This window comes from Esox lucius, chromosome 21, assembly GCF_011004845.1.
Source record: "Esox lucius isolate fEsoLuc1 chromosome 21, fEsoLuc1.pri, whole genome shotgun sequence".
Lineage (NCBI taxonomy): Eukaryota > Metazoa > Chordata > Actinopteri > Esociformes > Esocidae > Esox > Esox lucius.
In genome coordinates, this window is record NC_047589.1 from 9,864,313 (window position 1) to 9,886,826 (window position 22,514).

Consider the following 22,514-nt stretch of genomic DNA (forward strand, 5'->3'; position numbering starts at 1 on the left):
TACTGTCTCTGCGTGTCAGTGCTTCGGGACACCTACTGGAGCTAAACCTGAGGTTTCTGTACAGCACATTTTCTGTGGCTGTCTAACACAGCGCGGTCTGATCACAATTGCTCTTCTTGTCCTCGGTTTAGACCTGGCCCTCAGCGTCGCCTCCGCCCTCCCCTCCTGTACCATTAGATAAAGTGATGACATGCGAAAGCACAGTGCTTTCTTTATGCCTGAGGCTGGCTGGTCACCGAGCGACGACCAAGCATAAGAATCCCTATTCACAACGTCTTTGGTTCCCTCCGCATCGACGGTGCTGCCGGAGTCATTTGAGAACGGACGAGTCGGTCTACGCTCTCTCGTCCGGGCGCCGTTGACAAAATCTATTGTATCATTCCACAACGTGCGCTCTTATGTCCCAACTAATCTCAGCTAATCTCCAACCTCTGAGCTAATTCTACGGGACAGGCCCTGTCTTGTTGGGTTTTTTGTGTTTTTTAAATCACCATTCACCCCGCTCTTGTTTTGCGGTCTTCTCCAGGCAGACTCCGTGAGGGAAAAGTAAGGAAGTTATTAAACCATGCTAGCCGGGATATAATGTTTCTTTTTTTTCTTTTTTTTTTTTACCAGAATGCAGTATTCACTGCTATGGTGTGGTACTTTGACAGCCTCAAACGCTTACTTTTGGCAAGCTATTACCAGTGCATTTCACTCTGTTGTTTCTGAAGCAGAAACACAGTCTATTTGACAAATCAAAAGTGTTGCTAAAATCAAAAGAAGTAAATGTTATTCTCAATATCCTGTAGCTACATGAGTCGTCCTTTTATACCGGTTTATCATGGAAATAATGCCAGAAGAACTGAAAGAGCAATTTCGTTCGTGTAAAGTACTTCAAACTTAAATACACCTATATTAAGAAGCACTTCTAACATAAGAAGTACTCTTGACTGAAATGTTCCACCACCTGGTAGGCCCCAAGTGTTAAAAGCTTGATTTTCTGATGTTTTCTGCAGAGAGAGAATGAAGGCTATGGAGCAACAGATTGCCAGCTTGACTGGTCTTGTTCAGCATGCACTTTTAAAGTCCCCAAACTCTAGTGGCACCCACGAGGCTCTCAGGTAAGCAGAAGATGAAAAAGTGAGGCAGCGTCGGATATTGAGTTCCCAGAGATAAGCCCAGGCTGGCACAGCCAGAATGGTGGGGGGGGGGGATATCATAACTAGCTCTCAGTGTTTGCTTCCTGAGGCAGCTTAGGAAAACGGAACCAAGTCCTAAGGAAATAAGGTGGACATGGGGTTTAATATTAACATTTATTCTACACAATGGATACCTCTGTTGGTTGATCTGGCTGCAGGCAAGCACTGCATTTAAACACACTCTGGGGGGGAGGGTCTTGTCCTAACAGTGTCTGATTGTGTTTAAAATAAACAATTTCAGTGAATGCACCAAAACTGGTTATGGATGTTCGATGACTTACTGTGTTGCCAGACTTTAACTGCTAACAGTCACCATTATAACCTGTATGCCTGTCTACCCAACCATGTATGGCCGCCTCTCCGTCTGTACCGCTGTTTTTTATTCTTTTTTACTAATACTTGTCGACCCTTGACCCCAGGATAGCGTGCAGTGTTCTTTGCTCGTTCTTACTGTGTTCCAACCAAACAAATGAATGCCCTTCTCCCTCTGTCTGCCTTTGCAGTGAACGGCCCCAGAAGACATCACGACAAGCGTCTCCGGTTCATGGCGGGCAGAGTGCAGGTTGGGACTCCTTCTACTCCTCAGCATGAGTCACCAATCTGCCCCCTTTGTAGAACACTACTTTTGTCTAGAGCCCTTTGAAAGGTGGTTGAATGGAGTGCCCTGCATTACGAATAGGGTGCAAGCTGTGACACAGCCTTGACATTCATTAATCTGCGGTCCGCTTCGTATCCTGCCTCTCTCCCGCGCGACACATTAAAAAGCAAGTCTGTCATGTTAATGTCACTCAACACAGTCTGCTGCTTTCATATATTCTCTGATTACTAAATTACCAAAACCCCCAGACAGACAAGCTTCCAGTCAGTCTGAAAGCCAGTAAACCATCTAAATCAGTCAGCCAGTTACTCAGGCAAGCAATGTTACTCTTCGCCAACTCATATTCCCTTCAAATCCTCTCTGGATACATCATAGCTGTGGGAGGGTAGTTAAAGGCAACAAACCCAATATGTGCTGCTGAAAGCATGACTTAGAACGCGAGAGACATATTTTTCCTCACTTCCTCCACGATGACTCAGTCTCTCGTCTAATTAGCTGACTGAGCAGATGTTGGTTCAGTAAAAGAAACGCAACCTCAAGGGCGGCAGAACAAAACACAGAGCGGCATTTATACCAAAGCAGCTCCTGATATCTTGGCAAAACACTTCTTCTGTTTCTTCTTCTGTCTCTTCTTCTCTTCCACTTTGCAGATAAAATCTGCTTTGTCATGTTGTGTGTCTCTACTAGACAGACAAAGAAATGTTTTGTCTCGCAGGATTTCCATTTGCTTATCGTTCCCCGGCATCGAACACATAAGGAATAGACGGTGGTCCGTGCCTTTTGTCATTCCTCAAAGACTTGCTTGTCACAATGTTACACGTCCTGTAAACATCCTCTCGGTATCCGTGCATCCCGAATGGCCTACTAACTCCCAGTTCGTGCACTGCCTTTAACCAGAGCCGTAGGGTCTCGTACTGCGCTTCGGAGGGGTGTCATTTGGGACTCTCGTATTGTGACACACAGGAAAAGCATTCTTCTGAACCTGCACTTCAGGTCGGTGCAGCTGTCATCTACTAAGAGAAGGCTCTGGTGAGTGGTGTAGAGGGATTACTCTTTGACAGTAGCAGTGTGACGCCTGCGACCCGTATGGAACCCCATTCCCTTAGCAGCGCACTGCATTTGATGCTCCCTGGTTAGCGATAGTGCACCAGGTTAGGGGATCTTTTAGGACGCAGACCTATTTTGGGGAATGCGGCGTCTCCCTCTCTCATTTTCTCTGTTCTCACTCTTCTCTGTGTCTTTTCTCTATTTCTTTTCTTTCTCTTATTGAACATAGATCCACACTGCTATTTTTCTGTAGGTCGGCAGGGGCTTTATGTGGCTTAGTGACAGCAGAACAAGGCGACTTGAAGTGCCACTCCCAAAACAAGCGTCCCAGACACTGACCTCAACCTCAGGGTCAGAGTTCAATGGGTACAGGTCATTCCACTCCATCTTAAATGGGAGAAACAGTGTAATGGTGATGAACTTGAGCTACCCTCAGTGCAGATAGCAAAGGGCATAGACCTTGTCGGTCTGTCAGACTCGTAAGGAAGGACAACAGACATTTGGAATAAATGTCTATTGTCCATGCTGTTTTCTTTTTTTTTTTTTTTTTTTTTATAACAGCTGAATACGTCTTATGTCTTCCGTTCGTTGCGGTGACTGAAACGCATAAGCCTCGGAGTGCTCCGTTTTCCTTTAACAATGCACTATGTTGTACCAGAGAGTTGTGGTCCCCCTGGTCAAAAGTAGTGTACTATGTAGGAAATAGGGTACCATTTTGGGACACACACGTGGTGAGGTTAAGGTTGGCTTTCTGTTACTATCGGCAGTGCCAATATTAGGACACGTGGTGTCCTGTGGGCAGCGGGGCCGACGCCAAGGAAAGCACAGGCCCTTATTACTAAATATTAGGTATATTGAATTAGGAACCAATGCGGCTGTGTGGAATTTGGAAAGAAAATTGCATATGAGGCAATTGACTCACTGAGTTGACATCCCAAATAGGACAATATTCTTTATGTAGTGCACTACTTTTAACCTGAGCCTTGCTACTGTGTATTGCTTTGTTAAGTGTCGGTCATTTGAGACACACAAGACCTTACGATGAACTTCCTGGTTTTCCAGAAATACTGGTTGGACGATTACATATTTCCTAACTCATTAGATAATAATTTACAGTTATCTACATTGGTAAGATTTTTGACCAATTACTGTCTGACTTAATTTGTAATTGTTTAATCATTAAGTACTGTATATTAAATACATTTAAACTTCTCTGAATTTGGACAAATATTGTGTCCTAATTTAGATGATTTTAGATGTATTTAATTTACTTAAATGCTGAATAACTGTTAAACTGGACATGTACCAGATACTATCTATCTATCTATCTATCTATCTATAGATCTATATATCTATCACTGATTCTATATATCTCTGATTTTATATCTGTCTATTGAAGTCTGGGCACTGTAGGTGAAGTGAATCTTGTGCATCTCTGACAGAACTCTAAATCAATATCAGGACTAACAGTTTGTACTACAACAACACTGTACATACAGTATAGGAGCTTGGACTATGTTTTCCCAGTGAGGTTCATCCTGTCAGTCCCTGATTCCTTCCACGTGGATCTCTGACCCAATCTCTCACTATATTTATTTATATATATACATACATACATACATACATCTCTGGAAACAAATAAGGGACCACTGCTCCTTTTTCTTTCCTTAACAAAAAAGTCGAAAAGGAAGGTTTTGAGTGAGGAACAGAAGGGTTAAATTTAGAGACCACTGCAAATTGAACGCTTCTGTTCCTCACTCAAAACTTTCCTTTTCAACTTTTTTGGAAAGGAAATAAAAAGGTGCAGTGCTCTCTTAAGGTTTTCCGGAGCTGTGTGTATATATATATATATACACTGAACAAAATTATAAACGCAACACTTGTTTTTGCCCCCATTTATCATGAGCTAAACTCAAAGATCTAAGACTTTCTTTATGTACACAAAAGGCCTATTTCTCTCAAATATTGTTCACAAATCTTTCTAAATCTGTGTTAGTGAGCACTTCTCCATTGCCGAGATAATCCATCCACCTCACAGGTAAGGCATACCAAGATCCTGATTAGACAGCATGATTATTGCACAGATGTGCCTTAGGCTGGCCACAATAAAAGGCCACTCTAAAATGTGCAGTTTCACTGTATTGGGGGGGTCCGAAAACTAGTCAGTATCTGGTGTGACCACCATTTGCCTCACACAGTGCAACACATCTCATTCACATAGAGTTGATCAGGTTGTTGATTGTGGCCTGTGGAATGTTGGTCCACTCCTCTTCAATGGCCCAATTTGGACATTTTCACGTAGGGGTGTACTCACTTTTGTTGCCAACGGTTTAGACATTAATGGCTGTGTGTTGAGTTATTTCGAGGGAACTGCTAATTTACACTGTTATACAAGCTGTACACTCACCACTTTACACTGTAGCAAAGTGTAATTTCTTCAGTGTTGTCACATAAAAAGATATAATCAAGTATTTGCAAAAATGTGAGGGGTGTACTCACTTGTGAGATAATGCATACATATATATGTATGTATGTATATATGTGTGTGTATACCATGTAGGATATAGAAGGAGGGAGAAAATGCTTCCCAATTACTATATCCATTCAATTTTACTTTTTATTTGTCTGTGCACTTTTGACTGGTGTTTCATTTGCAGTGACTAAGGGAGAACTAAATTGCTTTCTCCTTCCAGAACCTGCATTGTGAGATTTCCCTTTTGTTATTGCCCTCAGAGAGCCTGCTTCTGTTCTCCGGTTCAAGATTGGCAAGAAACATAACAGTCACTTAAATTGACCTTAAGAATAACCATTTTGGGAGATTTTAAGATGTGGGCAGTCAGTTATTAAAATGTTCATACAAAACATTTGTCTTTTACTTCCCATCAGTAAATTATATCTGATTAGATGGATGGAACGTGGAACTGGACATGATGTGAAGGAAGGTTGCTGATAGAAGGGTAACATAAAGGGAAAACAATTTTGTCCCTTGTTTTTCTCTTCAATTTGGTGAGATTAAATTTGTATTTAAGGGCCTGCTTCATCTCAGAAACTCTCAGCAGACTATGGACAGTTGATGTTGAGATATGTGTCTTCCGAAACACGTCTGATGTCCTTCTGGTTTTTTACACACTACATGCTCAACCAGGCAGCCTATACCAGAATCCTTACGCGCCAGAAAGAATTCGCTCTCCAGACCTCTACCTTGATTGAGCTCATAGACACCCAAGCTGCTTAAAGGAGTTGCTAGAACTCAATGTAGAAAGCAACCATATTTTATTACCAACCCCTGATAATGCTGGCCAATTGCATCACCAGTAGTCGGACCTCTGGGCTAATCCAGATGCGAACCCTGGTCTCCCAATATTCCAGCTAACTGTAAGGCAGCAACAAACATTTATAAATGTAAAAATGGAAGGGGTAGTCGAAAATGAAGCATTACCAATTTGCTTGAAGAATATGCTACACCACTCACACATTCATGGGCTTGAATATGCATATGTGCATACGTTGTAGAAGCGACTAGCTTGCGGTGGTGTTAAATCTGGCTTTTTGATTTGCTCCTATTCAGGAGGTTCTCCTATTCTAGCACCCAAAAGTGCAGCGCCACCCTCTGAGAGTGGCTCCACCCAAATACTCCCGGGCTCCGCCCCTTTCCATTCCAACCTGCTCCAGTTCAAGAAGAATGTGTCGGACCTCCGGCTGCAGCTTCACCAGATGAGACAGCTCCAGGTAATACCCCTATTTGCATCCATATGTAGGGTTAACATTAATCTAGACTCTGATTCTGGGTCAGTTTAGCATTTTGCCTTGCTTAAGGGTATAGGATTGACATTGGAGGAGGGAAAGCTGATCCTAGATCTTCACCTAGGGAGAATGTCACCACACAGCCTAGGTCCACAGCCCCGTTATTCCTCCTCAGCCGTTCATCAGTTTTCTATCACTGACCGTACACATTCATCCATGTGTGTTCGACTGGATTGTATTACCTAGCTCCAGAACCAGGAGGCTCTGCGTATTCAGCTGAAGCGGGCTGAGCAGGAGATCAGCGAGAAGCTGGCGGAGGCCATGAGACGTCTGGAAGACCCCGTCCAGAGACAAAGAGCCCTGGTGGAGGAGGAAAGACACAAGTACCTGGGTCTGGAAGAGAGAGTGCTGGACAAGCTAGGGTAAGATGGGAGAAACACACCACCCATTCCATTCAACAGAAGACCATCAGAATCAGACCTTATAGGTCCCTCAAGATGTATTAGAGTGGCTGGATAAAAAAAAAAGAAAGGAGGCAATAAGGACTTAACTGCTTTGCTCACCTTGCCGTCTCTTCTCCATTTTCTATCTAGCACCATGCTAGCATCATACTAGCACAATATGTTGAAAAGACATCAAAGAGACGTCTTTCTAAAGCAGAAAAGGAACCAGGCAAGCCTAGTTCAGCAGGCCCGCAATTAAAATGAATAAACATTGTTGCCCTCACTGGATTCAAACTAGGGTCTCCCATGTGAGGGGCACTGTCTTTAACCACTATGCCACAGCGCTGCTTTTTTGGCCCGTGGCTAGACACCATTAAGCATTGTGTTAAACTGACTAACATTTCTTATTAAGTTCACCTCCAGCACAAATAGCATCTATGAACTGTATGGCATTTGCCACTGGCTGTTTTAACAGCTTATTAGCCAGTAATAGGCTTACTAGTATCTACTAACTTACTACTTGGAATAGTCATAAAAATTTAGCAATTTCTAGGCAGACTGAGCTTTACACTGCTAAAGCTATTTCAATTCATGGCACAACAACGTACATTTTTCTTTCATTCGTGATTACAATAACTATCAATAAAGGTAACGATAGCTAACTTTTTCATCAAGTGAAAAGGCAAGAGAATTGTGGAATCCACCAGAAATAGTCGCAATACTTTATAACCGTAAAAAGTTTTAGTTGAGGCTTACTATAACGTAGCTACTGAATGTTGTAGCCAGCTACATTTTTGTCTATCCTGAAAAAAAAGCATGCACGGAGGCGTACTTCGAAAATCTACCAGAAACAGTCGCAATATAACTGTAAATAGTTTTATTACTATAATATACACTCACCTAAAGGATTATTAGGAACACCAGTTCAATTTCTCAGTAATGCAATTATCTAATCAACCAATCACATGGCAGTTGCTTCAATGTATTTAGGGGTGTGGTCCTGGTCAAGACAATCTCCTGAACTCCAAACGGAATGTCAGAATGGGAAAGAAAGGTGATTTAAGCAATTTTGAGCGTGGCATGGTTGTTGGTGTCAGACGGGCCGGTCTGAGTATTTCACAATCTGCTCAGTTACTGCGATTTTCACGCACAACCATTTCTAGGGTTTACAAAGAATGGTGTAAAAAGGGAAAAACATCCAGTATGCGGCAGTCCTGTGGGCGAAAATGCCTTGTTAATGCTAGAGGTCAGAGGAGAATGGGCCGACTGATTCAAGCTGATAGAAGAGCAACTTTGACTGAAATAACCACTCGTTACAACCGAGGTATGCAGAAAGCATTTGTGAAGCCACAACACGCACAACCTTGAGGCGGATGGGCTACAACACCAGAAGACCCCACCGGGTACCACTCATCTCCACTACAAATAGGAAAAAGAGGATACAATTTGCACGAGCTCAACAAAATTGGACAGTTGAAGACTGGAAGAATGTTGCCTGGTCGGATGAGTCTCGATTTCTGTTGAGACATTCAGATGGTAGAGTCAGAATTTGGCGTAAACAGAATGAGAACATGGATCCATCATGCCTTGTTACCACTGTGCAGGCTGGTGGTGGTGTGGGGGATGTTTTCTTGGCACACTTTAGGCCCCTTAGTGCCAATTGGGCATCGTTTAAATGCCACAGCCTACCTGAGCATTGTTTCTGACCATGTCCATCCCTTTATGACCACCAGGTACCAATCCTCTGATGGCTACTTCCAGCAGGATAATGCACCATGTCACAAAGCTCAAATCATTTCAAATTGGTTTCTTGAACATGACAATGAGTTCTCTGTATTGAAATGGCCCCCACAGTCACCAGATCTCAACCCAATAGAGCATCTTTGAGATGTGGTGGAACGGGAGCTTCGTGCCCTGGATGTGCATCCCACAAATCTCCATCAACTGCAAGATGCTATCCTATCAATATGAGCCAACATTTCTAATTGAATGCTTTCAGCACCTTGTTGAATAAATGCCACATAGAATTAAGTCAATTCTGAAGGCGAAAGGGGGTCAAACACAGTATTAGTATGGTGTTCCTAATAATCCTTTAGCTGAGTGTAGATACTGAAGGTTATAGCCAGCTAAGTTTTTGTCTTTCCAAATGCATACTTTGTTTTGATAGTGGAGAATCGATCACAGGTCCTATAGCTTGCAGTCAGTCTTTTCAGTTACTGGTCGGGTGCTCTAACTTGTAGGCTATCTGCCAACCCCAATTGGTGGCTACTCATTGCTTCAAGCGACATCTCACTAAACACCCACCAAACATGAATGAACAGACCTCAAAGTCTGTTAAAAACACAATAATGTGTTTGGGAGGATTGTATTCTGTTTAATCTTTTCCACGAACTGAACATACCTGAAGTGTTACTGGCAATGACAAGCAAAGACTTTTCAAACATTACCCAGGTTTTGTACAGGCAGGCTGTGGCTACAGTCCTCTGCTAGGGCGTTGGATTCATTAACCAATGGTTGGGTGCCATGTCATCAGCAGTGTTATGGAAAGACAGACCGCTATGAGATATGATTTAGTTAGCTGATCCGCAAAATACCTATCCAGGCATCTGTCTGCAATGCCTGGGCAGAGGAATGTGGCCCACGTCTGTCTCTCACTGAAGCCTAGCAGTCGCTGAACCATAGGATCTGGCAGACTGCAATAATTTGCAGCATGCTGTTAATTGAATTCACTCGCTGCAGCTTGCCAATTGGGATCAGTAATTGAATCCTTTTAATTCCTCTGTTTAACCGACAAGGTCAGATTCCTGCCTTTGTAGACAGCGGTAAAATATTCCCTGATAAACATCACAATTGTAATGAACGTCTTCTCTGGGATTTGGGCAGACATGGAGCGTGGGCCTCCGGATTCAGCACAGTGTTTTCCTTGGTGCGTTGCCAGGTCTTACTAAGCAAAGGCTGTAGTATTTTAAATAAGGCTGGCTAATGAGCTCTGTTTGACTGGAGTGCTGCATGTGTGAGGGGGAATATGGCATGAGGAACCGCAGCCTTCTCCGGATAAAAACGAATTTAACACAACCTGGGAGAGTGTCTGCTGAGGTTTCTAAAAATACTGTGAGAGGAAATGAGGCAACAAACGACCAAGGTTAAAATAGGCCTGTTTATCATTGTTGCAGTCAGAAAAGCCCTTTGACTCCAAAGGGGATTGATTAACACGGAAGATTAAATAGCAAGGACAGCGGACTTGCTGTTCTTTGTGTAGCTTTTCACAAATGTCTTTAAACCTAAAGTATTTTCCACAGTGTACACAAGTTTGTCCTACCTTCCCGTTTTGTTCCTCGATCGTGTCACTTCCATAGGGCCGTTTGGGCAAATTCCAGATTGGATGGTCCATTTAAAACCCAGTGGGATTGTCTAAATTATGCAGAATGATCATTACTTGGCTAATAATAGGGAAATAGAGACAAAGGGCTCAGTTTTGGGGGGGCTTCATTGTCGGGGGGGGGCACGATTTCTTGTCCCTGTCTTGTCTGGTCAGTCCTGATTATTTCCAGTCAATTCCATTCACCAGCTGTCATAAGCCTGCCAACAAGGCTGGATCAGAGTCAGCTGTCAGCACTCAAACGATGATCCTACTGCCCTTGAGCGATAGAGAAGGATGAGGAAGAGTTGAGCGCCCGTGAAGACTCCTTGAACAGATTCAATGTCTTAAGTGTTTGTCAAGCTATCTTTAGACATGGCTTTTAAAGCCACAAGTTCTTTGTAGACGAGCGTTACAGATATTCTTCCCTGAAGTCCCAAGTGGTTATTTTAAGAAGGAAGAGATGTTTAGGGCGGTTCTCCCTTTCATCTCTTCAGCCGAAGTATCCCACAGTTATCATCGCGGGGCCTTCACGTACCATAAGAGGGCTTGTTTCGCCTCTGGTTATCGTCTCTTCACTCCCCTTTGAGAGCAGGTCTACTGAAGCCTACACCTCTCAAGGGAACCTGGTCACAGAGAATCCCCCTTTTAGTTCTCACAAGCGGTTTAGAACAGCACACAATGCTATCATCTACCAAGCACATTTCCCCTTTGGCTTGTAGGCTTGAGATCCCACGGAATATAGTCTATTAAACTAATAGGGTTTCTGTGAAAGGAAGTGCTTGCACTAGTGAGCCCAGTTTCCATGTGAACAAAGTTGAAGTTTTGACTAGTAACCTAATCTAGTCAGGAGCGGACGCACATGGTGTAGGTGCAGCATGATCTGACTGAGAAACGTTTGCCATTAACACTTAAATATAAAGTACCCTGGACAAGGTCACCTTGCTGTAGTTCTAGAGCGTTTCTGACCGACGTTTTTTGCAAAGTTGGCCCTAGGAACGGCTCAGACGACTCTCAGATTGGGCTCGGGTTCCCCATTCACATTGTGCTCTCTGTGTGGAGCCGGGCTGCAGCGTGTGGAATAAGAGATGTTGTTTTCATAGAGAGTGCCAGCTCAGATCTTCTAGCTTATCAGGAGGAATCGATCGGCTCTGGCTCAGAGCTCCAATGCGAAGTGTCACGCTTAATGTAGCCTAGAGATTGCAGCGACGGTGGTTCCGTCTTGCTGTGATTTTCCTAAGTGGATTCATTGTTCAAAACATTTTTTAATTATTTAAGTTTAAGCAAGACCCTTTTCTCTCGGCCCCTGAGGGATGGAATCACTTTGTTTTTTTAAGCTATATCAAATCGGAATAATGTTTAAGTGATGGTATCCATGTGCATTTCTGACAGTTGAAAAGTACGCTGTCAGTCAAATGGAATGTTGTTTTCTGCAATTATTAAGTATAATTGTGTTAATCATGTGTAATTCGAAAGGTAACATCTTACTGCTAGTTTGTGGTAGTTTGATTGGCACTATATATATATATATATATATATATATATATATATATATATATATATATATATATTAAAAGCATTCTATTAATTGAAATGACTTTTAACCCACTTAAAAAGGAAAACAAATATATTGGGTATGGTATTTCACATTTTCAATATTTTCATAATATATGTATAAGTTGAATTCAATGGATTTTTATGACTTTGCAACATTATTAGCTTTGGGCATTTCATTTTTTACTTTTGTGCATATCAAAGGCAGAATCTTAAAAACGGATGCTATTTTAATTGGTTAAGGTTTGGTTAAGGGTTGAAGAACATAGGTTTTATAAAATATAAATTTATGAAAATATTATATTTATTTGTTTCTTCCCACTTTTCAACTGTCAGTCAGTTACCTTAAACTAGACTTGTGTACACATACGTTTGAGTGAGTATATTCTGCCCTCTAGTGTCATTTTAGAGTGTCATTGTTTCAAATGACACATTAAGCAGGACATCTCCAGTCTATTACAGTGATCCGTTAGCACCATCAGTGTCAGGGTTTTGATGGCTGCTTCACATATCATTTGTTCGCCGTGAAGAGGAAATGATGATGGGGCCTTTTCCAGGTGCTCAAATTTCCTAAATAGTAGGAAGGAAACTCGCATCTACCCGTCGATTTGTGGCACCCTTTGCAAGGTAATGACATCGTCTAGTGTGGCGGAAAATACAGCAGTGAGAGGCCGCGGGGTGGTGTTGGGCTGGTGTTGGGCTGGTGTTATGAGCGTCCTCTCTGTGTGTAGTGAACTGGAGCAGTATGTGGACAGTCTGAAGCGGGACACCGGCTCAGCGGGGGCTCACAGGTCTGTGACCCTGAAGGACGTAGAGGAGGGGGCTGTTAACCTCCGGAGAGTGGGAGAATCCCTGGCTGGTCTCAAAGGTAAGACTGCCATACAGCGTAGCCTGCTTTGAAAAGAATTAAGAGAAGTTAAATGTGTTTTTTGTGCCCCCCCCCCTTCCCCCAAAAAAAGACAATTTGTAAAAAAATAAATAAAAGAATGATGTTGAACATAACGTGTTCTGCGTACTAGTAAATCTGTCCTGCGCTGATGTTTGGTGATGTTATTTTCCGTGTGGTCCCTCAGGGGAGTTCCCTGCTCTGCAGACCAGGATGCGTTCTGTCCTAAGGGTGGAGGTGGAGGCTGTTAAGTTCCTCAAGGAGGAGCCCCACAAGCTGGACAGCATGTTGAAGAGAGTCCGGAGCCTCACAGAGACACTCAGCGGCCTGAGAAGGTACCACGACCAGTGAGGCTGGACGGGCATTTTTAGTGTGCACTTGTTCACTCCCCCTCATGCGTGTAAGAGCGCGGTATTGATGCTAGCACAGTAGAGGGGAGGGGGGGGCTTCTTGTACAATATTCCTCATAATAGTCCCTTCTTATTAAATCCGTAACGGAGGCACTGTGCCAGCTCGCACTTCGAAAAAAGCCTCTAGAATGTGAACCAAGAGGTACAGGGGGCAAAGAGTTGCTAGGAAGAAGCTGAGAGAGAGACAGTGAACAGAAGCCAGACAGTGGGGTTTTTAGATGATAGAGTAAGACACACCCAACAGTTGATTACACTGGTGACGGTTCGGCTCTCATCCTGTCCAAAGGGTCATGCAGAATGACCAGAGGTGGTGTCCATCTTGATTTAGCTCTCCACTGAACAGATAACTTAATTCATTCGAGCGCTACGCGGCTCCCCGAGGCAACCCGTTTCTGAATAAATATCTGTCAGAGGCACTCTTCTTTTTGTGTGGTCATTATTTTCACCCAGGGCGTATCACACCGCGCCACAAATCCAAACTATACTATGCCACGTCCTCGGCTTGGCTCTCCCCCGGCACGTCAGAGATGATGACACTCACTTGGCGTCAGGTTTGTTCCAAAGTCACTTGAGGGGCTGATTGTGTTTTCAGGCTTAACAAGCTTCAGCGACGCAGGCGTTGTTTCAAACTCCAAAATTCTGAATATACTGTCCGGTGCTGAGGGCGGTTGATTTTATTGGCAGCACAGCATCGTGTGATAACAGGAGGCTTTCACCGAGGAGGGTTTCCGGACGAGACTAATGCTAACCATTCTGCCCTACAGATGTGCTACGGAGGGTCTCTTGAAAGGCTCTGACCCTGGGTGCGCCACGGGGAAACCGTCCCCAGCTGAGATCACCCCTGCCAAAACCCCCACCACCGTGGACCCCAACCCCCTCGCGGAGCTTCCGGCCTCCCCCTCAGCACTGCTCGAGCCCCAGTCCTGCTCCATCAGGTCGGAGGTGGTCGCGCCCTCCTCCCCAGTGGTCATCCACCATGTCCAGAGCGCTCCGGTCCAAATGCAACAGTTCCAGCATTCTGCAGCCCTGCTGGTCCAGGCCAGCCCCCCAACCCACAACCAGGGCCGGGACTCCCCAGGCTCAGCCAAGGCCTCCACCGGTGCCACCACGGACTCCCACTCCAACCCCTCCAGTCAGGGGGGAAGCCCTGCCCAGCAGAAGAAGAGCCCTGTTCCCGCAGCGGCTGTCAATGCCGAGCTGGTGACCCCGGCTCCGGTCAATAACGGGGGTAACGGATCAGGGAACCTCTTCATCGAGGAGATTCACACAAAGAGTGGCAAGAGTAAAAATCGGGCCATGTCCATAGAGGTAAGCCCAGAGGAAGTCAGCATTCTTCAGTCAGATGCTGTTCATAGAGGGCTAATCATAATCTGGTGCTTCTGATGCTAATAATTAGCCTATTGATACACTCAGTCAGGTGAGGTCAACTGGTTTTGGAGGGAAAACCTACCGGAGGTTAGCTCTCCAGGAAGTGTAATGGTATCTGATATCAGTTTAAATGTCCATTATTTTTCCTTTTTTTGCTCTCATATCTCTCTCTCTTTTTTTCTCTCCATGTATCACCCACCTCTTCCATCCGCAGGCGGCAGAGAAAGAGTGGGAGGAGCGCAGACAGAACATAGGCCACTACGATGGGAGGGAGTTTGAGAGAATCCTGAGCGAGGCCCAGGCCAACATGATGAAAGGTATCCCCAGCCTGGAGGTGCCGAGCGAGGGGGATGCCTCAGCAACACACCCTGCCTCCCCGGACGGCCCCGCCCATTCACCCAAGCCTGCGGAGCCATCCCCAGGTAGGGCAAAGGACACAGGGCAACCTGATAATTAGTACATGTTAACAAAGCAATCGCACAGTTTTGAACATGAAATGTTCTCTTTGTAGTTTTAAATTCCCCCTTCGCAGTTAACCTGACGTTAACCTTTTGTGTGTTTGTATGACCCATGTCCTTGTTAGCTCAGTTGGTAGAGCATGTCACTCGCAATGCCGGGATAGTGGGTTTGATTCTCCCAAATGCCCAAATGTTAAGAATGTATCTCCGCATAACTGTAAGTTTGAAAAAACACAACCGGCTAGATTGTGTAAATGTCTACGCCTGTGTTTGTCTGTCATAGGAGAGGACCAGCCTGAGCCAAGCTCAGATAAACCAGCCCTATCCAAGCCTGTTCCTGACAAACTCGCCAAGCTGGATCTCGATAAGCCCCCCGCCACCACCAAGCCTTCTGTGGAGAGATCCCCGAAGACCCCCACGTCCGCCAAGTCCACCACCGACAAAGTGGGCAAGGTCGGCTTGGAGAAAGCCAGCAGGTCCCCCCCGCCTCCCCCACCCAGAAAGACCTTCCCCACCTTCAGTTCCGGGATGACCACAACGCGTTCTGGGGAGGTGGTCTACACAGGCCGGAAGGATTCTGCCACGGAAAAGGTCAGCCTGTCACGGATGTTCCACTAGCTCTGGTCCAGGGCATCGCTGACATCGGCAAGCCGCACATAGTTTTGTGGACCAGAGACAGTCATTAACCATAGATACGGTTTCAGAAACGGGTGGCCCAGCAAAATGTAACATAGGGAAGAGGGGATGAAGACGATGCACAGTATATCAAGCAGTTTGAAAACAATGTAATCCATGTACCTTAGAACGGCTGATGCTTGTGTGTTTCCACTTGCGGTAAATAACATCTGATGCTAGTTCTTGATGATCATTTCCATCCACCCAGGAGGAAACTGAGATGCTTTCCCCAGGGACCCCGTCCAAACCCACCAAGGGCCCGGCTGAGACCACGGCCAAGCCCTCCACTCCGCCCCCAGTTGCGACCTCAGCCGTCCATGAGGAGGAGGTGGATGAGGGAGACAAAATCATGGCCGAGCTCCAGGTGAGACACGTCCTTTCCCCAACAGAATGCCGTGCGTTCACCAGTAGACAAGGAAGTATGAGGGAGGTGGCTCTCCTTCGCTTCGGAAGTAGGTCCTCTTTGCTTTCATTCTCAGCGGTTGGGTTACCTTCACTTAGCGGTGGATCGGCCAGTCCTTAACGAAACCGGAATTAGCCCTGGTCTTGTTTCTAATCTAGAAGGTTTAACCAGGCGTTGATCACGTCGCTAGGTTAACAGTGTTTTCTTTTTTAGTCAGTCAGAAAAGCTCCTGTCCAGAGCGACTAAATGCATACGTTGTCGATAATTTTTGTGTTGGCCCGAGGGGGGTATCACACCCACAACCCCGGCATTTAAAGTGCCAATTGAGCCACACTCAATTGGCAGGTTTTGCAGGTGTTCCTCATAACCCGTCCACTTTCATATGGAAGATCTGGGTCGGCACAAACCCTCAAGGCCCTAAACCCTAATCACCTGACATATGCTCACTCTCTAGGTGTTCCAGAAGTGCACAGTAAAGGATGTAGGGGTTAAAAGTAGTGTGCTAGAGACATCTCCTACTCGAGTTGAGGCCCAAATCAAAGAGCTAAGACCTGGGGCCTTATTGCCCCTGAAAGAGAAAAAGGTAAATGTTCTGGCGCCGTTTAGCCACCTAACTAATCGCCTGCTTCTGCCCACTTCGTGATGCCAGCTACTGATCTTTGCCCGTGCCTCAACCTCCTCCGTGCCTTTTACACCTCCCTGCTTCTGCGTCAGTCAAGAAGGCTGTACTGTAACAACTACCCTACCCAGAATTCCCTTTTCTGTTTCTCTCTGATCCTTCTTTTCCATTTTCAATGGAACTGGCTGTGACTTGTTTTTCTCTGATTAAGTCTGCAGAAAATGTCTGGAAAAGTTTATTTTGCGTGTGTCCAACAAATATATGGTGTAATGTTCTTATGGATATTCAATTGCATTATGTTTGTCTTGATTGAGCCAATCAATAAACTAACCCTTTACCTAAATCCATACGTAATCTAATGGTCTTGTCTGTTTCTTTGGAATAACTGCCCTTTATTCTAATAATAAATTGCTGGTAAAAATGACATTTATTCGATTTGATGGCTACTGAGAGGAGCTATGTTTTATTGTGAGCTGGATGACAGACTTGTTTTTGCAGACTTGGTTTACTTTAGGTCAACTGACCACTTTGCATGCTCTTTTTCTTTACCTATTTACAGGGATTTCATCTAACCACTTTTCTATAAAACTTTAACTAGTTGTGCTAATTCCTTGTAAAGCCTAAACATATGCATAATATGGTTCGCATCCACGGGAGAAAGGTCTGTTCATGCGATAAGCGTCACTCAAGGAACTATTAGTGTAAATGTGTCCTTTCAGGTGTAAAGCAGTGCATACATAAGAGAAAATGGTGCCATCTGGGATTGTATTTAATGTTCCTCCTTTAGACACCGCTTATCACTGAATATTGTAGACATGCTGTTTGAATGATCCAGCTAAGCTGCCGGTCAGATTTATTGTACTCATGAAAAACTTGTCTAGCTCACACATCAGTAATATATTCGTCATGTTTCTCCTACAGACACATTTTCAGACATTGTATTCTACTCATCCCATGGGAATTATAAATTCAACATTCCTGCAACACCTGCCAGAAAGATTAGAACATAAAAAACCTGATTTACAACACTAGCTACTCAGTGCATAAAATGCGTTTCAGTCTATACTTCAGATTAGCATTGTAGTTTGGTCTCTAACTTAACACAAAGTGGCAATCTGGGATTGATACATGTATTTTTGCACATCAATGGCCGACTGCCTTGTTGTGGTTCGTATCCCAGATTGTCCCATGAAAGTGTTCTATATAATCCATCCACTTATCAATTAACATTCCAACTTCCTGTATTTATTAGATCCTAACTATTCACTGCATGTTGCCATGTAAGGCACCTAATTAAACCATAAAGCACAAAGGGATGTGGTATATTGCCAATATACCATGGCTAAGAGCTGTTCATTGCCATGATGCATTTCGGAGTGCCTCGACAAAGTGATATATAATGACTGGCACTCCAAAATGCCGTAGCAACTAGCAATATACGACAGACCCCAAAGATGCCTTATTGCTATTATAAACTGGTTAACAAAGAAATTTGAGCAGGAAAAAGTGATGTCAAGTCATAATTGTGGTCTATATACCATGGCTATCAGCCAATCAGCATTCAGGATTCAAACCACCCAGTTTATAATAACACTTATAGAAAAACATAGTATAATCACAGAGGAATGAAACATGCCAACTTTTTTGTTAAAACACATTGTATAGTAATGCCAATCAAAAGATGCTTTATCCAAGGGTCAACTTTCAATACATTTTGTTTCCATTAACAATATACAAACCAGATTCCAAAAAAGTTACATTTCATGGCATCAACACATCTCAAAAAAGTTGGGACAAGGCCATGTTTACCACTGTGTGGCATCCCCTCTTCTTTTTATAACAAACTGCAAACGTCTGGGGACTGAGGAGACAAGTTGCCCAAGTTTATGAATAGGAATGTTGTCCCATTCTTGTCTAATACAGGCTTCTAGTTGCTCAACTGTCTTAGGTCTTCTTTGTCGCACCTTCCTCTTTATGTTGCGCCAAATGTTTTCTATGGGTGAAAGATCTGGACTGCAGGCTGGCCATTTCAGTACCCGGATCCTTCTTCTATGCAGCCATGACCTTGTAATTGATGCAGTATGTGGTCTGGCATTGTCATGTTGGAAAATGCAAGGTCTTCCCAGAGAGATACGACATCTGGATTTCTCTTTGCAATTTTTCTCTGAGAAACTCCTTTCTGATATTACTCCACTATTTTTCGCCCGCAGCATTGGGGGAATTGGTGATCCTCTGCAAATTGCAAATTGGTCCTCCAGCTGTTCCTTATCTGTACATTTAACTTTTCCGGCCTCTTATTGCTACCTGTCCCAACTTTTTGGAATGTGTAGCTCTCATGAAATCCAAAATGAGCCAATATTTGGCATGACATTACAAAATGTCTCACTTTCAATATTCGATATGGTATCTATATTCTATTGTGAATTAAATCTAAGTTTATGAGATTTGTAAATTATTCCATTCCTTTTTTACTCACAACTTTTTTGGAATCGGGTTTGTAATTCAGGTCCATATTTGATCTCTGCCCACCAAGATAAGCCTGACCTGGCTTGATTTTTGATGCTAATGGTAACTAGGCTTCAGAGTGCAGTTGCACTATAAAGTGCTCTCATAGAATGCAATAATGCTTTCCCTTCACGAACTGTCCTAGCAGAGCTCAGACAGCACTCGGGAGGACAAACAGCCCATCACAGATGAAAATGGGAACACCACCACTCTTCGTCAGAGCCCAGGGGTAAGAATGCCATATTTTTAACCCCTATAACCTTATAGTCAAAGTTTCAGGTCATTTAATACACAAACATTCATATTGACGTACTTAATGTCAAACCTGCCTTGAATAAGGGTGTGTGATATGTGTCTTATAAAGGCCATCTGGAGTCCTTCCAACATGTTCCCTCATAGTTAGGCACACATGTTAAAGTGGTTGAACGACAAGAATGTTGTAGTATTTTACAAGGTGGCTTGTTTTTAACAAGGATTCTTTTAGTTTTTACCAATTAGTGTTTTTAAAATGGAGGCTTGTAGTTTTTAAAATGATTGTAATATTTATTTCTTATAGTGATGTAGTGTTTAACAAGGTTTGTTGTAGTTTTTCAATCAAATTCCTCCCTCCTTTTTTTTGCCACCAGCAGGTTATATACTACGTAACCGGGCAGATCTCCAAAGATCAGCCTCCACCCCCGGCTCCGCTGGAGGAAGCTCCTGAACGCAGAGACGACCCACCGTTGTCCCCCTCACAGGTGTCAAATGTGAATGCTAATGACAATTCCCCGAGCCAGCATCCACAGCAGCCTCAAGCTAAATCCCAGCAGCTAGGGCCACCTGTATCTCCCAAGCCTCTGTTTTTGAATGGCCCGTGCCCTCTGTCTCAGAAACAGGTGTTGAGCTCAAAATGTTTGAAGGCTAAACCAAAAGCGATGAAAGGGGTTCTTGAAGGCCCGGTGGCCAGCGCCGTAGATAAGCCTCAGGTCAGCAAAGTCCGGAGGCTAGAGACCTCGGTCTCCTCAGTCGTCCAGGAGTCCAGCATTTCTCTTAGTACAAGTTTCCTGTTGCCTGCTGCGTTGCCTGCACCTCCACTAACCTCTGTAAGTGAGGTTCCTAAGGCAGTGGAGCCTCCCCCGGAGCAGGTTCTTAGTGCGGGCACTGAGCAGCACAGAGAACTCCTCAGACCCTGGAACGAGGAGGTCGACGGGGAGGCGAGCCTGAGCCCTGACCTACCTTGCGAGGAAGCCCCTCCACCCCCTGACAACATTGCCTTCATGATCACCAACACCAAAGTCCAGGCGTTGTCCTGTGGGGAGTACCAGGAGCTTGTCAGTGCCAAACAGGGCATCCAGACGGTGACCGTGGGACGGGGGCCTGGGAACCAGGAGATAACCAACACCACCTCAGGCGGAGGCGGAAGCAGCAGCTCGGCGGAGTCGCAGGACGACTGTTTCAACAACAAGAAGCCGGTCATCATCATCTTCGACGAGCCCATGGACATTCGTTCGGCCTACAAGCGCCTGTCCACGGTATTTGAGTGCGAGGAAGAGCTGGAGACCATGCTGGCAGAGGAGCGGATCGAGGAGGAAGACGAGGAGTCCGAGGAGACTGAGAAGACCAGTGGCGGACCCCGGGTTGGTCCGTCCAAGGGAGGAGAGAAGGTAGCAGTTTCCACCAAGTCCGCCAGCAGCACTCCTAGCTTGACCAGTGATAGATTCCCGCACTCTTCCTCATCATCAGAGCTTGCAGACTCTTGTGGTGACGGGAAGCCGGATGGGAAGAAGAAGTTCAAGTTCAAGTTTCCCAAGAAACAATTGGCGGCATTGTCACAGGCCATCCGCACAGGTACCAAGACGGGCCGGAAGACGCTACAGGTAGTGGTGTATGAAGAAGAGGAGGAGTCAGACGGTACCGTACGGCAGCAGAAGGAGGCCAAGAGGTTTGAGATCCAAAGCCGCTCCAAGCTGTCCGCTCCTCCAGCAGACACAACAACGAAGGACCCGGATCCGGCTGTCTTGAGGCGGCAACAATCAGATTCCCAAGGCAGGACGGACGAGATCCGGAAGAGCACTTACAAGACTCTGGACAGCCTGGAGGAGACCATAAAGCAACTAGAAAACACCATCAGTGAGATGAGCCCCGCAAGGACCCACCAGGAGGAACCAGTGAGGAGTCCCGACAGCATGGATCCCCAGCTTGGGTGTCTCGCGAGTGGCGAGAGTGGAGGACTGAAGAGATCCTCATCACTCCCTGCCAAGAGTTCACTCCCCAAGATCCCCCAGCCCGTTAGGGCCTCCTCTCAGAGGAAGAAGACCAAACCTCAGCTTCTCCCCAGGCCTCCAATCATCCCCACAGCTAATGTCACCCCTGTCGCCAGCCAACAGGTCTCTTTCTAAACTCTTATCCCCCACCTCCCCGGGAGATTGTGGGTCCCTGTTTTTTCCTCCCCATCTACCCTTCACTCCATCCTAACAAAAGGGTTTACTTTACCACCGGGTTTACCAACCAATCACTCATTAACTCACTCTCCGGGTGTTTTTGGAAATGTCGGAGCCCCACTCTGTTGCTTTCTCCCGCCGTGAGATCATGGTCCAACATGATTGGGGAGTGGCATTTTCAATGGGTCCCTCACCCTGTCTCTCGTATCTCTCTTTCGAATGGTTGCTCAAACTTTAACCGGAGTTTCCGCCGGTGGCAGACTCTTCAAACAGTGACACTCTCAATGTCGAATTCACTGTCTTTTTTGGTTTCTTGAATCTGTTGTTGTTGGACTGCATGAACTTCAGGGTTGTGCGTTTTAGCTTACTACGGTACAGGGGGTGCATGTGCTCTTACTGGTGTCATCAACGTTTTAACTGTTAGCAGTAACTTGGAATTAATCGATTATTTGACCTGTCAGTGCCTTGTTTCTATCAGTTTCTCATACTTTCAATATGGTGTTGTTTTTTTTTTTCTTTTCTTTTTTGTTTCGTTTTGTTTGGATCCTCTTGCAGAACGCAACCAGCATCGCTTCCCCTACTAGTCGGATGCCGGTGCCCTTGTCTGCGAAGTCCAGGCAGTCGCCAGGGACTACTACTGACAAGGCAGGAAAACAGCAAAAGCTACAGGACAGCGCTCAGAGGCAGTTCCGACAGGTAGTTTTACTATAGGGCCTTACCAGGGACCATAAAGGATAAAGACAAAACGATTCTGTAGTGTACATAGGGTTAATTAAATAGAGGCCTGTGAAAAATATATGAAAGCAACCAAAGCTGTGAGGTTAAAAACATTTTTTTGTTTTAAT

General features: G+C 44.9%; 1 protein-coding gene across 17 annotated transcripts in view; it reads left to right on the forward strand.

Moving 5' to 3' along the window:
* Positions 1–22,514, forward strand: part of si:ch211-285f17.1 (sickle tail protein homolog) — a 157,916-nt gene that overhangs the window by 132,688 nt on the left and 2,714 nt on the right. For 9 of the 17 annotated variants that reach the window (XM_020041741.2, XM_010899448.5, XM_010899451.5 and 6 more), the window contains 14 exons: positions 999–1,103; positions 1,685–1,743; positions 6,395–6,555; positions 6,817–6,992; positions 12,657–12,793; positions 12,999–13,146; positions 13,986–14,529; positions 14,804–15,011; positions 15,331–15,638; positions 15,931–16,086; positions 16,580–16,708; positions 19,395–19,478; positions 19,876–21,615; positions 22,225–22,365. In XM_020041741.2, the coding sequence (XP_019897300.2) occupies positions 999–1,103; positions 1,685–1,743; positions 6,395–6,555; positions 6,817–6,992; positions 12,657–12,793; positions 12,999–13,146; positions 13,986–14,529; positions 14,804–15,011; positions 15,331–15,638; positions 15,931–16,086; positions 16,580–16,708; positions 19,395–19,478; positions 19,876–21,615; positions 22,225–22,365 (4,096 nt within the window). The remainder of the gene's footprint in view (positions 1–998; positions 1,104–1,684; positions 1,744–6,394; positions 6,556–6,816; positions 6,993–12,656; positions 12,794–12,998; positions 13,147–13,985; positions 14,530–14,803; positions 15,012–15,330; positions 15,639–15,930; positions 16,087–16,579; positions 16,709–19,394; positions 19,479–19,875; positions 21,616–22,224; positions 22,366–22,514) is intronic. The other 8 variants (XM_020041744.3, XM_020041745.3, XM_010899450.5 and 5 more) reach the window with 7 other exon arrangements.